General features: G+C 36.8%; 1 protein-coding gene across 3 annotated transcripts in view; it reads right to left on the bottom strand.

Moving 5' to 3' along the window:
• LOC128993517 (uncharacterized) overlaps nucleotides 1-16,355 on the bottom strand; it is an 80,536-nt gene that overhangs the window by 1,457 nt on the left and 62,724 nt on the right. For 2 of the 3 annotated variants that reach the window (XM_054417477.1, XM_054417486.1), the window contains exons 7-14: nucleotides 11,397-11,488; nucleotides 9,647-9,736; nucleotides 6,550-6,734; nucleotides 6,067-6,169; nucleotides 4,370-4,531; nucleotides 1,812-1,993; nucleotides 732-940; nucleotides 44-189 (exon numbers count right to left, since the gene is read on the bottom strand). In XM_054417477.1, the coding sequence (XP_054273452.1) occupies nucleotides 44-189; nucleotides 732-940; nucleotides 1,812-1,993; nucleotides 4,370-4,531; nucleotides 6,067-6,169; nucleotides 6,550-6,734; nucleotides 9,647-9,736; nucleotides 11,397-11,488 (1,169 nt within the window). The remainder of the gene's footprint in view (nucleotides 1-43; nucleotides 190-731; nucleotides 941-1,811; nucleotides 1,994-4,369; nucleotides 4,532-6,066; nucleotides 6,170-6,549; nucleotides 6,735-9,646; nucleotides 9,737-11,396; nucleotides 11,489-16,355) is intronic. The other variant, XM_054417494.1, reaches the window with a different exon arrangement.

Below are 16,355 nucleotides of genomic sequence, written 5' to 3'. Positions count from 1 at the left end.
TGACCTATAAGTTTTTCATCTCAAGATTCAATACGAGACTTACTTAAGAAGTATTGCGCACGTCGAGTGAAGGCCTGAGAGACAGACAACTCTCTACCCAGAGGTTGGGGCGTTCCAACATTCGCTGCCAGAGAGTCGTCTCCTTGCCACTGGCGTCCATCCAATCCACGGGCTTACCACTGTGCTTGCCTGCGACAAAATAGTTATGGGTCAATATTCTCTCTTCACATTGAGAAAATTATTATGATTTTTTTCAATACCAGGAAAACAAAAACTCTATGGGAGCTGGAACTCTCCTGGAAAACTTTTGAAATTAAGGTTGCTGTTTTTAGGTTAAAAAGCTGACGTTGAAATGTGTGTTTTATGTGTTTCTTGTTTAAATAACTAATCAAAGAAATTTTTTTAAAGTTTTGGGAAATATAGCACCATTATAAATTTAGCGGTCTGGGCTAGCCCAGTCAGCTCATATACAAAGATGGGCCTGACCACCTAAGGGCTTGAACATATATTTTTTCTAAATCAAACCCTACTTAAAAATAAAATCAGTTTACAATGTTTTGTGGAAAATACCTTAATTTAATTTAATTCATCATGAAATATTTCCCACTGAGATAAGCCTGCTATAAAAAAAAATATATTTCCAAGACCCTTGTACTAAATGTTACACCGTTAACTTCTTTCCACTCATTTACAACCATTTCCAAAGTATTCGGGAGGAATTCAAAGCTCACCAGTTCCCAGGTTGAGTCGGACTCCACCCAAGAATTCGTTGCTGGCAAGACGATCGTGGTCCCAGATGGTGAGCTCGAGGCTACGCGAGCTCAAGTCGTCCAGCGTCAGGCCTTGGTATGTGAAGGTGTGGTTCCATGCTGGAGAACAGCATTTGCGTACCACTGGTGTCTTCTGCTTAGAACTACGGCCCTTGTCCGGCAACAAGTAGCTGCAACAACACAAATCAGGTATTTCATATCTATACAGTCAATACATTTTCAAGCTGACAAAATGGTGACTTTGGTTTATGGTTCGCTTGGCTGGTGGACAAAAGTAAATCACTTAACTGTCGTAGACAAATTGCAATAAGTACACTTATAGTGACTGGTGCCTTTAGGAGCAGTCTATCAGCAACTCTAGAAGTCGCTCTCGGGCTTTCCTAGCAGAAACCATCATCTAGCCGTCAGCTTTTTCTAACCATCATAATAAAAGCTGAAGCCCACAAGGCAGCTTATCGCCTGAAGGTTGCTAATCTCTGTAGGGAAGATGTAGGGTAGGCCACTGCGTCATTGCTAAAGCTGTGGCTGTGTGTCCTGTACTTGAAATGACCTCAGACGTCCTGAACACAGAAGTAGTTTTCCACCAAACCCTTTACTGTTAAATTCAGCTGGATGAATGGAAACATAAGGAAGGGTATCACAAAAAAACAGAGAGCTTCGTCTGGTACCAGTAGCGGACCAAGGCCAAGTTCAATAGCGGGCTTCTCGTAATACCTGAAATACGGCTGTGCGGGGCCCCAGGCACCGCCATGTTCGGCTACACGGGGCCGCCTCTGATTGGTACACCTCATTGATGAAAAATCAGGCTTCGGAGTATACAGTTGATCGCCTAGAACAGACCTTTTTGATAGTCTGGAACGACACTGTACTATCTTCCAGACAGAAATCAGTGGCATCTAATATTAACCAAGCAATCTGTCTCGTTCAGTCATACCGCGATTGACATTGGTCGCAGTTTTAACTAGCTTGCTTTTCTGTGACCGAGCTTATACCTTAATTTACGGATAACCCTCATGGAAAGGAATTCTTTCAACACCGTACCTCTTGCAGAAGGGGTCAGAAGTCCCGTTGCTCTTGACTGCTGCTAGGTTCTTTGCTTCCTTGACCAACACCTGCAGACAGCCTTTGCCCTTCTTGCCTCCTCCGCTGTTCTCTGGCGGAACAAACTTGAGGCCTACGATGAGCTCACCCCGGGAACTCAACAGCTCTTCTAGTGGTTCTGTCTGCAACACAGGCACATTGCGTGTTAGAGAAATCATTTTCTTGGATAAATAAAGAAAAGGGTGGTTTCAAAAAAAGAAAGAAATCAATTGTAAACGCAGGTCAGAGTGAGGCGGAACCAGTCGAACCCACTAAATGTCTTATCCCTTGAGACTCAGTACTTGGAGCTGTTCAGGCAGATGGTGGTTTGTCAGTGAGTCATACTCCTATTTCTGTGTAATATTTTTTAATTAAATGAAATATACAAATTAGCGGGTATAAATTAATGTATTTTAATCTCCTGTTAATGTTGATACCAAATTTGAGGTCAATCAGTGGAATATTTCTTGTTACTAGTTAATAAAAAGATACTAATGCCATACATGTAGACTTCTCATCCCATTGTAAATTTTGAAGCTTGTGTGTCCAGTTTATGCCCAGTGTCACTGATCGCTAGTGTTGAAAAAATTTTGTTTCTATTATTTTAGGGTTATTTTTATGATTTGTGCTTTACTGTTTGGTTATATAACTAGGGGACGAGTTGTTTATGATTAAATAATTTTATTTCGTTAAACAAGGTTTTAAATGACTGATATATCAAGAGAAAAATTTTAAACAAAACACAACTTCTAGCCTACTAACTACAGTGAAGGTACAGAACTGGACATAACTAACAATAAAATTGGCTTCAGCTATACCATAAGAATGAGAAATCTAAGGGAGTCAGGGCCGGATTTAGCATTTTGGCGCCCCTAGGCCCAAATAATTTTCTGCCTCCTAGTCTGGTCACAGTTATTTTCCTTCAAACCTTTATTAAAAACTATATCATGCTCATAGGCCGAAGTTAATTTCTTGAATACCACTTCTCTCTGGAATCATTGCAAGCTTTTTTTTAAGAATTGACTTGTTTACCCTTAACAAAATTCCATCTTAAACACTTTTAGCAATTTTATGCTTTTTAATGAATGCTCACGTTTGTGGCCGTGGTACTGAAACAAACCAACCCAACCCACCGAGCATTCCTGAAAAAAAAAACATGGCCATTGATTCCAATTTCAGGCCCAAAAACATGAACTCCATACAGTATGTGATATAGATTAAACATACTCCTTTAGTAGATTTGTAATCATTTTGGATTAGCTGAAAACAATTCTTGTTATTTAAGGAGTATGTTTTATCTATGCTTAAACCTAGTTCATCCAAAATAAAACAATCTAATCATCAACAATAGGTCTCCTGTCCTGTTTATATTACAAGAAATTAAAACACACATCATAGAACTAACCCTAAAATGATAGAAACAAAAGTAAGTCAAAACTAACGTCCAGTGTCACCAACATGAACTAGACATGAACAAATTTTGAATTAACAATGTCATAAGAAGTCGACTTGAGTTATATTTAATCTATGGTCGTACTGCATCTAGGTTATATTTCCAAAGCAAAACAGTGCAATTTTCCGGCCAACCGTACCGATCCTTAGGTCTGAGGAGAAAATACAGCATTAATGGTGCTTTGGAGGGTATTGAATTTTTCTAAAATCTAATGCAAATTGAGATTAATATTTTTTTGTTAAAGGTAAATTCATCATTGTTTTAATATTCAACACAACTTATTATATATTTTAACTTGATCCTGCAGATTGTTGTAAACTAATCAAAGGATAAGTTAATAACTTTTGTTTTGTAAGGTGAGGGTGGTAACAATGTCTAGCACGCATGCGTCCGAGCCAGCATAATGGCAGTGCAGTGGCAATACAATGCGTACCCCTTGGGCGCTCGTCAACGTCAACATCCCTACAGCCTACTCGCATGTAACCAACGTTTTTTACCAATTTTGTAACGAAATAGATTCGTAATTCTGAAAAATAGTTTAAATTTCCTAACAATTATTTATTTTTATGAACTTCAGAATCACAATGCTTTGGTGTTTTTTATCAACTATGACTATTTATTTTTATTTTTAGATAGCCTAGGTATAAAAAAAATTAACTCTCGGCCGTGCGCCCTCTGGGACCTTGCGCCCATAGGCCTGGGCCTACCGGGCCTATTGGGAAATCCAGCCCTGAAGGGAGTAGGTTTTATCCATGCTAATACCTAATTTCATTACTCCATAAGGATTCATAGATTCGGCTAAAATTTGTTTTGAAAATTATCAGGGTATTAAAAAATACATTTATTTACACCACGAGTGTCCACCCTCACATTGTCAATGTTTGGAGGGAAGTCATATTTCAGTGCAGAAAGTTTACCCCCACCCAATAAGTCCACAAAGTTGTTAACTAATTAAGGGCTTATTGGGGTTTTTTGAGATTGTTACTAAATACTTAACCAATTTCAACCATGACTCTCCTCTGCTATTGATTCCTGTATCACTACAAGTCCAGATGTCACTACTTACTCGTTCCTGCAGGGTGTAGAACTTGGGCAGAGGGTCGTCAAAAACTTTGTTCTCGAGTGCCATGGTGACTTCACCCAAGAAGTCGTTGCGGCCGAACATGTCTGAATGCCACACACTCAGCCACAGCGTTCGACTTTCTAGTCCTTCCAGAGTGATGTGGAACTGTCAACAGAGAGGGGATTGTGTGAATTATTTTGTATAGAAATATTGTTTAGGCGCAAACGCTGATGGATTCTATATCATAAATCACCTTGATTATAGAGTGTGGCAGATTGCGTGAAAATATAAAAATGTATTTAATTCTTACTGTCTATGCATTTAGAGGTGATACTGCACTACAGCCGTTTCGGAGATAACTCTATATTCAGGTGCGTAGTGGTACACTAAACTTAAGTCTTGTTCTTACACTTAACACAAAATGTCTTCATTTGCAAACTCATTCATCAGCATCATTTCATTTGCATCAGAGGTTAAATAAATATTTAGGTTTAAAAAAATATTAGAAGAATAATTATTCAACCTCTAGCGCAATGGAAATGAAGACATTACCACAACTATTTACGTGAGCATAACTTGACAAAAACTGCTGAATACAGACTACAACAATGAAGACAAAGCTTAAGACTACTGTACTATGGCGTAGATAGTAGATCAAGGGTCAGAATATCATTTCGTTCAGATCTACTGTGGCAGTTGTAGGCTGCGATCTTGTGAGAGTGGGGGTGATTAGAGCTGCTATGGATGGTTGTGTCTGTACTGGTTGGTTTTCAACTCAATGCTCTATAGATTGATTTGAGAAAATAATACAAATCAAACAGGACAAGGTATAATTTGAGCAGCTATGTTGGTACACATGTTATCAGTTGTTCTAGTCGTCCACCCAACCTTTGTAGTGATAAGGTTTGATCAGTCCGTCGTCAGTTTTTAGCCGTTTTTAGCCTTAATGTTTTCATGTCTTGTCCGTGTCTTGTGTTGCATGTATTGTTTACTAAACTTAAACTTTGACGCCATGAAAATGAAGAAACCACGTAAAAAATATTAATATGTAAATAGTTCAGTTTAGTGTATGATGACTATGCACCCGACGATGGAGTTATCTCCGAAATGGCCGTAATGCTAAATCAACAGGATTGCGAAGACTGTAAGTAGCCTTTATATATTTATTAAACGCAATCTGCCACAATGAAAAACCTGTAATTTATTACAAGTCGGCTAGTTGAAAAAGAAGTGTCTGATTAACTTTAACAGATTTAAATTAACACATTCACAATGGTAGCCCCAGTGCGGTGCAGCCTGCAGCGTCGAACAAACCCGAATGCCGCATGTGGCGTCCCCATCTCAATTATTGATAATTTATTGGCTTTCAAATTTCGGTCTGACGAATAGCAAATAACGTTCGGTGATATCCTGTTTTACGACGAGAGTCAATGTAGTTCACTAAAACAAGTTGATTTTTAAGCTTGCCAGACGGGGATTTTACGGGAAAATTTACTACCAACCTACACTACAACAAAAAGCAACTCACACACTACGCGCTAACGTGGTATAGGTCCGCCTTTGACCGACGCTAGAGCAAAAACGAAGATATACGAAAGGGATTGCCGAGCGTTCCCGATTGAGTACGGGTGCCGAGCACCGGACCGATTGGGAACGGCCGCATACAACGTGTTAACAGCAAAATCAACTACAGCTATTACCTTCAATGTCTCTTCAAAGACTGGATTCAGTGTGTGCTTCTTGACTCGCGTCTTACGTTTTCCAGATTTGGATTTATCAGGAAGCAGGTACACTTTGACATATCTGAAAACAAACATTTTTTTTCAATCCCAAGAATGAACAGTTTGATAACTGAAATACCAAATACATATATTATTGTTTATCTTTGTTATATTATGGTTAACACGTAGACTTTTATAAATTCAGAGGTTTCTTATGCTGAATTGTGGTTCAATCCTTTGCAGTAGTTAGAATGGAAAATGTATTACCTATATGACCGTGGAGAACTCTTCTTTATTTTGTGGCTACTTAAATAAGTGGATTTTGATATTAGAACCAAAAAAAGGTAGTCTGAACATCCTACAAGATAAATTCATCAAATTAAATTAATTAGTTCAGATAAAGGAGTTCAAATACAATTGAATTAATCAAGAAACTTGTTTTAAGGAAGTTTGTTAACTTACGGGTCGGATCGGTTGCGCTTTGTGTCCACAGCGGCCAGGTCTCGACACTGTTTTACATAGATCTCGAGGGCGCCCTGCTTGTAGTTGTACTGTAGACCGAACTCCACCTCCCCTCTCACAGCTACCGAGCCGTACCTTCCCTCCCCAGCACCAGAATATACACTGGCCAACGAGTCACTGCGAGCCTGCAAACAATTCAAGACCATTTTTATTTCATACTTATACGCCAGGTGGTATGATGCCATTATGGCATCAAAAACTATATAACTTAATCTGAAAAAAGATTCCTTTTAAAAAATAAAACGTTATTTGACATCTATATATATAATACGCTAAGCCGATTTTTGTGAACAGAACTCCTCCCTCATTTTTGGACCGATTTTGATTATTAAAATGTCAAAAGAATTGCCCTGATCTGTAGTTTTGCAAAGTGTTTTTCGTTTTTTGATATCTTTATTAGTTTGGGCAGGATCTTCCATCAAAGTTGGATTTTCTCCCATAAGATTAACATGGGGGAATCTAAAAATTTAATTGGAAACTTTGTCTCCACTAATTTGAGAGAACGGCTGGGCGTAGAAACTTGGTAGGGGTGTCAAAAGAAAGGTCTTGGTCTGTAGATGGGTTATCAAAAGAAAAACGAAGTAAATTCCCTTAGGGCTCTGCCCCAGAAGCCTTTAAAAGTCCCTCTACAGATTTGTTTACATTTTGGCCATGTGAATAATACTTTTTAATGAAACAGCTGTTAATTTGTAAATTGTATTTTAAACAAGACACATTAATTGGGAGTTACTGAATTGTCCAAAAGAAGCATTTGCAATGTTATTTTCTGATTTTAAAATTAATTTTTTTCTGTATCATGTTATGTTTAGCAATATATACCATGACGAAATCAGTGGAAAATCCTTTTATCACAGTAACTCTTAAAATTATTTCTTATTTACCTTATATCTGTTTTACGGGTTGGTGACTGCCCTTTTCACCATTTTTGTCTTTATTTTTATCATATTGTTCTAGACAGATCATCATAGGTTCATGAGATTATTGTCAAACATGTTTTCAATTATTGGAAAAATATTAAATTGTGTAATACAATACAAAATAATAGCCTACAAATGCAGAAGGGCACGGTACCTATTTGAGCCGTGTCCATATTTTGTTAAATTAATAGTAGTTTACAGAAACTGGATAAAACATTTTACAATATTTATGTAGAAATATTTGCATGATAAATAAAGACATTAAGCTGGAAAACTGCAATATACTGCAGACTTTTCAGAGAGGTTACTTCGATGTATTCATTCAGCTTAGTGAAAACATAATATAGATATGTACCTATACAAATAAGAACTTGAATTCTTAGAGAGCCTTTGAACGTTATTAGACTAACGAAAAGGGTTGTGCATGTTTACTAGCGCTACTCTGCAACAAAAACCATTTAATTTATCTCCAAAATATATATTCTTAAAGTGCACTGATCAGCAGCAAAAAAATCTATGTAACTTACCCATATTTTATTGAAAATAACACAACATTTTGGCTGTAAATATGGCCCAATGAGTAAATAATATTTAAGCAGCTACTGTCATGACAGAAAGGTCATATTCCTTTTAAACTAGATCACATCATCCTTTATAAGATACAGATCAATATTTATGTAACAGCAAATTTACAGTATTTTTGCTTTTTGGAAATGTCCCATTGCTATGTCATTTGCATTATTTGTTGTCAATGAAGCCGCATATAAATGAGGAGGCCCCTAACAGTTTAAGAATAAAAGCCAACTTCACTTCAAGTATATTCCACTACACCTCACATTCCGTAGAGAGATTATATTGACAAATTTATGTAATTGATATGGCTGAGACAACTAACTGACATCCCCCAAAGGAATTCCAGCTTTAACAGTAGCCCCACAACAAATTTCTCAAAACTGTGATAGAGGGTTATTCATTAGCACAGAAGTACGATATGAACTGAAGCGACGTGACGAAGGAAAAATCAAACTTACACTGTAATGGATACCTCCCTTTGAAGTTAGAACGTGTCTTCCCAACAAACAGATATTTTTTTCAAATAAAATCATAGATTAATCTGCATTACACTGATGAAATCACGGAAGTGTTTAACTACAAAAGATCCACCAATACGATTTTAATACTATTTAAAGTTTAATCCAAACGATGAGATACCAGATAATATACTAATAACTCCGATGACGTACAGTATGGGAAATATTTTATTCATTGAATGATCAACCATATTTGGTAACTATCATTATTGTTTTTACACTTATTAATCTTTAAACAATGCTAAATGCTCAAAATATGTACAATTTCACTCAATTTACCGCAGTTAGATGAATTAGCGTAATGCTTGAAAATAACCGTCGATTTCGACGGGTTTCACCTAGTAATGTATATTCTTCTAGAGTATACATATAACAGGTCGTGACAACAAGTGGCACTTCAACTGTTATCTAAATAAAAAAAAAAAAAAAACATATTTGTATTCCTCATTGTTAGAAGGCAGTTTATTGTCAAATTTACCTCCGACATAAGTAGTTTTTTCATATAAGCGTAGTCCATGGGCATACTCAGTGATAATTCCATGGTTTCTAGTCTTGTAAGAGTTGCATTCTCCTATTAAACATATATCTGTGAAATTTTGCCTGCAGTACATTATTATAGTACTTCATAAAGCGTCTACTTTTTTTTCTTTGTCCTAGGATGCTAGGCCCAGGATTGTTTTTCACATTACTTCAGGATAGACCTAGGGGTTACGGCATTATCATTTAGATAAAATCCATTGGTGACTTGGCGGGATTTGAACCCGGGACCTCAGGGACTGAAGTCCCGTGCTCTAACCACTACACCAGCTCGCTCCTCGCTTTCATAAAGCGTCTACTACCACAAAGAAACATCAATACAACAACAACACAAAAAAAATTATGTTCCTAGTAGGATCTACTTTTAACTTAATTCCCTGACACAAAATCAGTAGGAAAATAGTTAAGATTCATAAGTTGCAGAAAAAAAACCGTCTATCAACATAATATCGTTAGGATTCATTTTGCCTTGAAAAGGAACCATTCATTTACCTTTAATTTATGGAATCCATCACTGAATTCCGAGGATCCATGTGAAATCATATCATGGTGCAGTGCTGTGCGGAAAAGGGGGGACCCAGTCTGGAAAATTAGGCTTATTAGGGTCAGTTCATGCAAATACCATGCTTGGGAAAAAACTACAGTAGCTACTATAAGTTTAATAAGAGTGCTTAGGATTACTGCTACAATACAACGTGAAAGCTGTGGAGTTATAGATTAATTTTGTTGGCCAAATATAATGTTAACACTAATACCGAAACCCCACCTAGGCTGACGTTAACCGAAACCCCCGGTCTGTGAGACCCCATTTGAAAAATAAAATAATGGACCCCGCTTAGAAACACACAAACCGACACCCTCGGTCTGTGAGACCCCGCTTTAAAATACACTAACGCTGGGCTTCTGAGACGGACATGTTATGAACAGACGACCTGTCAAGGTCACGGCACCCATGCAAAATGAACAAATGATATATCAATAGGTAGGGGAGGAAAAGGGGGGAAGGTATTGGGGGAATGGAATCTACCAAGTAAACAGTGTTGCCAACGTGCGTTTTTGAAAATTCCCGTGGGCCTGTCAGACCGGGGTTTCGGTATTAGTGTTAAACGCTACGGCCACATTAGGCCTTAATGTTTTTTATTCGCGACCTGGTCGCAGGAGGTGGACAAACTTGAGCGACTTCTATTGGGGAAGGATAAGAGTGAGAATTACCTATTGCTACAAGAACAAAAAATGTATATATAGGCTATAAATAAATCAATGTACAGTTAAGTTAATGTCCCACCAATGTCTTAGTTAGGGAATCACCTGATTTAAAGGTTTCATGTGATTTAAGTTTGTTTACCTTGTAAATTTCATGAGACATGAGATTTAACGGTTGGATTAGCATTAACAGTCACTTTATCTTGCTTTACAAGTTATAGTCTACGGAAAGTAAATAAAAGAAACGTCTTATAACTCTTAAAACATATATTTACGCTTATACTGTTACTCACAAGACGGTAAATATAAAAGATGGTAAGTGGTGATCGATTTCGATTGGACACTCTAATCATCATCAGGCCCAATAGGCGAAGTTCTGATGATGATTGGAGTGTCCAATCGAAATTGTCTCCTGACTCTCTGCCTACCTGGGACTGGTCTGGGCATTAATCATTGGCGAATTCCCAGACAGACTGAGAGTCAGGACACAGGTTCCTTCATACAGACTATAGTGATAGGAATTACTGTTGTTATATATGTTGAAGTTAGAGGGTTTGATAGTTGATAGTTAAAGTTTTGAAGCAAAAAAATTGAAATATATTTGTTATTTGTGGTTCAAATAATGGTAACATTTGTGTCAGAAATACAATTTAATTGTTATCGTATATAAAACACACTAGAGTGCATCCAAGATGCTGTAGATCGGAAGAAATTGAGGCATTCAGTTGGCGAGGCCAAATACCACCTTGGGTATCGATGACCATGGGAGTAAGTAAGTAAGAGCGCATCCAAGCCATATCAGTGAGTAGTGTGGTTAAAATTTGTTTAACTTTTTAAAGGTAGGATTTCGCATAACACAGGATAACACAACAAAAAAGTTAATGTTCAGTTAATGTATTATACTGAAACTACTGAATACAAAACATTGTAAATGTAAAAAACCTTAACAAAGTGACAATTTCTAACAAGGTGCTTTGTGCTACGTACACACAGACACACTGCAAAATCCCATTACTATTTAGGACTTGTTAAGACTTACGCCCAAGGATATCCTAGAGCTTGGTAGTCTCTCATCCTCCTCTGGCATCGGAACACTCACTGACTCGGAACAAACGCTCGCATCATCCGAGACTGAAACAGAAAAGATACACTTGTTAAATACATTTCAAACATTTGAGAGATAATAATAAAACACTCCATCGAGCTGAAAATAACTCTTTTCAAGACAAGTTTACGCTAGGACAGAAAATATGCAAGGATCGAAAAGGTAATTTTCTCAAATGATGAACTAGGGCCCTACAAGTTATATTTTCTATCGCATTTAAGCATTTCAATTAACAAGTGCAAACAAAAAAATTTTCATTGTTTACCTTTTATTTCTATTTATTTATTTCTATAATAGCTCTGAAAATTACTTTCATATTTTACTACTATCGTAGTAGGCCTACACATCTGTTACAATTGTGTTATTACAGTAGACTGAAGATTGCTACAATAGAATCCTTCTAATCCAGACTCGGAACCGACACTATACCGGATAACGGTTTTTCCAAATTAAACAGACGTTCCCTAAATCTCCCTAGGCAACTTTCTCCAAACAGGGAAAGTAAAATTAGAAACATGTGGATTTGACGTAATGAGTTAAAACGTCTCACACTCTAGAAATACTGCAGCCTTGAAATAGGATTACCTCAACTTTATCCGGTTAGTTAGAATGTCTATAGTGTTAAACTTGGTTTTATCGTATTCGTATTATAACTTTATTGGAGGAACTTTTGGGTAAAGCATTGTTTAAAGATGAATAATAAGTAATCATATAAAATTTGTAGTTTCTGGGTAAGTGTAGTGCAGTTTGTTTATTAACTATACAATAAAATAACACTGAATGGAATTGAGTTACAGTGTTGTGAAAAAAATAAAATACAAGCTGTTTAATCCCGATTCTTATACTTTTAATACTTGACTTTGAAATGGAGACCATACGAAAGACCTTTCTAGATTAATTTACTTATAGAGTTTGATGTCCCCAGAGGCCAAAATCTCAACTGTATTTGTAAAAATGTAACATAATACATGTGTCCGTGAACGTGATATCTTAAATAAATTTGGTCCGATTTTGGTGAAATCTGGCTTGAACTTATGGGGCTGTACACACTTAGATGAGTTAGCGAACCAGCAAGATTCATGTGAACAGGGTGTTGTGAGGTTTCAAAAATTGTCAAAAAATGATTTTTTTTCAAATGTTTACCCTCAAAACATAAAAACAACTTATTTTCATTACAACTACGTATGGAGCCCCAAAAAACAAATAATTTTGCATATTGGAGCGTTAAAATTCAAGGCTGCGGAGAAAATTCTAAAAATTTCACATTTTAAATCCTTATGATCAAATTTAGCCAATTTATATTTTCAATACCAATAGAAAATACGTTTATAGTATTACTTAGAGACCTACGAGCTAACTAAAATGTCACTAAAAAACATGGATATTTCCAGGTTTCAATGTTGAAGAAACCAGAAACGGTATTGAAGCAGAAAAATAAATGTACAGAAAAAAATAAATTATATGATGTAATAATTATTTATTTGGAAGGGATATTAGAGCTGCGCATGGTACAATGGTTGGTAATTGTCACGTGACTGCGGCGCGGCGGCGGCGGCGCTAATGGCTGAACAGCTGATCACAAGGCCAACAGGTGTATGACGTCATTGTGATATAGCATGTCATCAGCTGGGGTGTTGGTGTTCCTTGTTCGTACCGCATTCCAAACGACAATGCTATCATTGACGGTTATTACATCGCTTCAACTGATCAATTAGTGGAAAAATAAACTGTATATCCTATTAATTTCAGAAACGTTGTTGTGTTTGAGTCACCGGTACAAAAATGAATGAGCATGCGAATATTTATTTCCTGCAGACTAAATTTGTCTGATTTGATTTTTACTCAAATATTTTCTCGTGAATTCAGATCAAAGGTCAAATGCAGCGCAACGTCCTGCAATACTATTTCATAATATGTATCAAAGAAATTAGCCAACAATAATAGATTATTGATAGATTAACAACACAACAATTAACAGACAATTTAACAACTCAATTATATCACCGAACTTAGGAAAAAAATCACTGTACTTAGGCTTAGGGATTAGGATAGAATTGAATTTAAACCAAATTTGGGCTCGAGGTCGGGTTTGTCTGATTGACGGTCAATAGCCATTGCACCTAAGTAGTTACTATGTATGGATAACGAAAACTACACTAGTTGAATGCCCATAGTCAAAACACAATTTCAGCGCGGCACATCCAAAGTCAAGATAAAAACAACATTCAACGCCGCGCTTCACGGTGGCCCCGCAGTCGAAGACGATGTAAAAAGCGACATAAGCGACCATAGCACAAAACAAGGCAAAAGTGGATACTGCAAAGCGTGACTACTGACTACAGACTGGAGGCCACTGACACTGACATTGGCTACAGGGAACACGATAACTAGAGGCGACCTGCCCTTCTCCACTGTGTTTTCACCCTAAAAATCCCCTCGAGCTATGCCTCAAAGACGATAAAAGTTTCGAGAAATTCCCATTTTCGTTCGTTAATGTATTCACGTCATGCCATGACGTCTACTGGGATGGTGGTGAAACCATAGATGAAGTGTGGTGAAATGCTAGTCGTTGTAAAATGGAAACAGCGATTTGGTAACGGGAAACTCGGTCCACTGGTCCACCAGTCTTCAAGTAGCTGCAAGCTCCGGTATAGTAAATAGAATTAACTATTGGCTAGTCTATATGGAACAGCTGTCGCCAATTTTTAATAAAAAAATAATATAGTTAACAGAATGCAGTAGTGTCTAAAATTATATTTTCTACCTTATTTGTAGTTGCTAACATAGCCATCCAAAATGTTTGACTTGACATAAGTTTGTGTATTCGACAAATGCAGTATTAGTAATTTACGTCTGCACAATCTGTCTGTAGCTCACATCAACAACGACAATTATTTCTATATATATATTTTTTTACCGGCGAAAACTTCCAGCGTCTTGATTTTCCTTGACGGTCACCGAATTCTCTACAAAATAACCGATAGCTCTCGGGACAGTTTTTGAACTTTATTACGAAAAATAACATGAATAATTAAGGATAATGTTGAATAGACAAGAGAAAAATAAAATCCTCAGTTTTTATGACAAACAATTTGTTATAAGTCCAATGATAAAAGACAGCTGGGATCAGGTCGCGCAGTGTCAAAAACGTACTGAAATTTCTCACATCTGAACCGGAGATTTTCACTTCTAAGTAAGTAAATCGATCGATATGATGGTGCAATACAAACGAGTGGTAGCACTATATACACATGGATTGTGTGTAGTGTGTGGGGGTCGCCGGAATTTTACCCCCCTGGAATTTTACCCCCTGGGCAAAGCTGACGTCACTATGACGTAGTAACCTGAGTGGCCAAAAGTTTGTTCGCGGCCGGAATTTTACCCCCGCGGATTTCGAAGTCTAATGAAAATAGTCAGAGCGTGATTAATTCAATTAGCGATAAAAACCGGAATTTTACCCCCTGTCTATATAACAAGTGTTTAGACAACTGAAATGTACGGGCCGGATTTTTACCCCCCGGAATTTTACCCCCGGAATTTTACCCCCCGGAATTTTACCCCCGGATTTTTACCCCCCGGAATTTTACCCCCTGGCCGATTTTAGAAATTGAATGATTGGTTTTATTATTTCTGTATTTAATTAATTGTTAACATTTCATTATTTAGTGGCCTATCTTTATTTATTTATTTTGTAATCTCAACTAGGGTAAGTCAAACGAATTCGAAAAACAATGTATTGTTTGATAAAAACACGAAAAACAATGTTTTACCATGGTTGTATAATAAATCGTTAAAGAAATATTCGAAACAATTATCATTCAGTTGATTGTATATACGTCATATTAACCAAAAGCTGGCTTCAAAGATCGAATCCTAATACTTCAATCTCAAAATTAAAATTAAAAACATGTTCGATTAGTTAATGTCACAAATAAATTAAGATAGGCTACTTAATAATAAAATGTTTACTATTAAATTAAAACAGAATGAAGATAATTAATCATTCTCACTAATTTTATATCTAGCCAGGGGGTAAAATTCCGGGGGTAAAAATCCGGGGGTAAAATTCCGGGGGTAAAATTCCGGGGGTAAAATTCCGGGGGTAAAATTCCGGGGGGTAAAAATCCGGGCCGTACACTCTAGGTTTTTATAATTTGATGTGTTCTGATTAAATTCACAACCGTGAAAATATATTTTTAATTCAGCGTTTAATCCATCGAGCTGATGTCGCGAAACTCACAAGTTCGCGGCCGGAATTTTACCCCCTGGTTTGTGATGTCACGTTTGCCCAGGGGGTAAAATTCCAGGGGGATAAAAATCCGCTACCCCGTGTGTGGCCTGTATGTCGTAAGGTTTAAAATCGTCTGTCGCGGCCGTGGCTTCACGCAACACCTGACCAACTGCGTGAAACACACAAATGTTTAGTCTACTCACTAATGGACAAGAGTTGTACAAGAGTTCCTGTTTGTTGCAATCGAATCATCCTCACAAAGATTAATCCAATTTTATGTATCGAAGATTCTAAACTCCCTTTTAGACAAAAGGCATTCGATAACGTCAATTCCACATTATAAATAGGACAGTTTTTTTATTTTAGTAAATTGAACAACTAGCTACTAATGATATAGTTTACAAGTGAAAAGTGAGAACAACTTTGAAAGATTTGAAAATTAATACAGTAACACAAGGTACCTACTTATAAGTATGGCTGAAATTGTATATTTTGGAGTATATTTTCTTTTCACTATACTTTTGTAATTTGTTAACCATATAGTGTGAAGTAATTTATTTTCGTATTTATAACGGATCAGTATAACTGTCTGTCTAAAATAAGACATTTAACTTGATAATTTAATATTCTGCTTCCGGCAAATGCCAAGCCATGTTATAAGC

Source organism: Macrosteles quadrilineatus, unplaced genomic scaffold (assembly GCF_028750875.1).
Source record: "Macrosteles quadrilineatus isolate MER2022 unplaced genomic scaffold, UCM_ALF_1.0 Scaffold_1__1_contigs__length_201487025, whole genome shotgun sequence".
Classification (NCBI taxonomy): Eukaryota; Metazoa; Arthropoda; class Insecta; order Hemiptera; family Cicadellidae; genus Macrosteles; species Macrosteles quadrilineatus.
The sequence above is the reverse complement of the archived record's forward strand: the minus strand, read 5'-3'. Positions and strand labels throughout refer to the sequence as shown.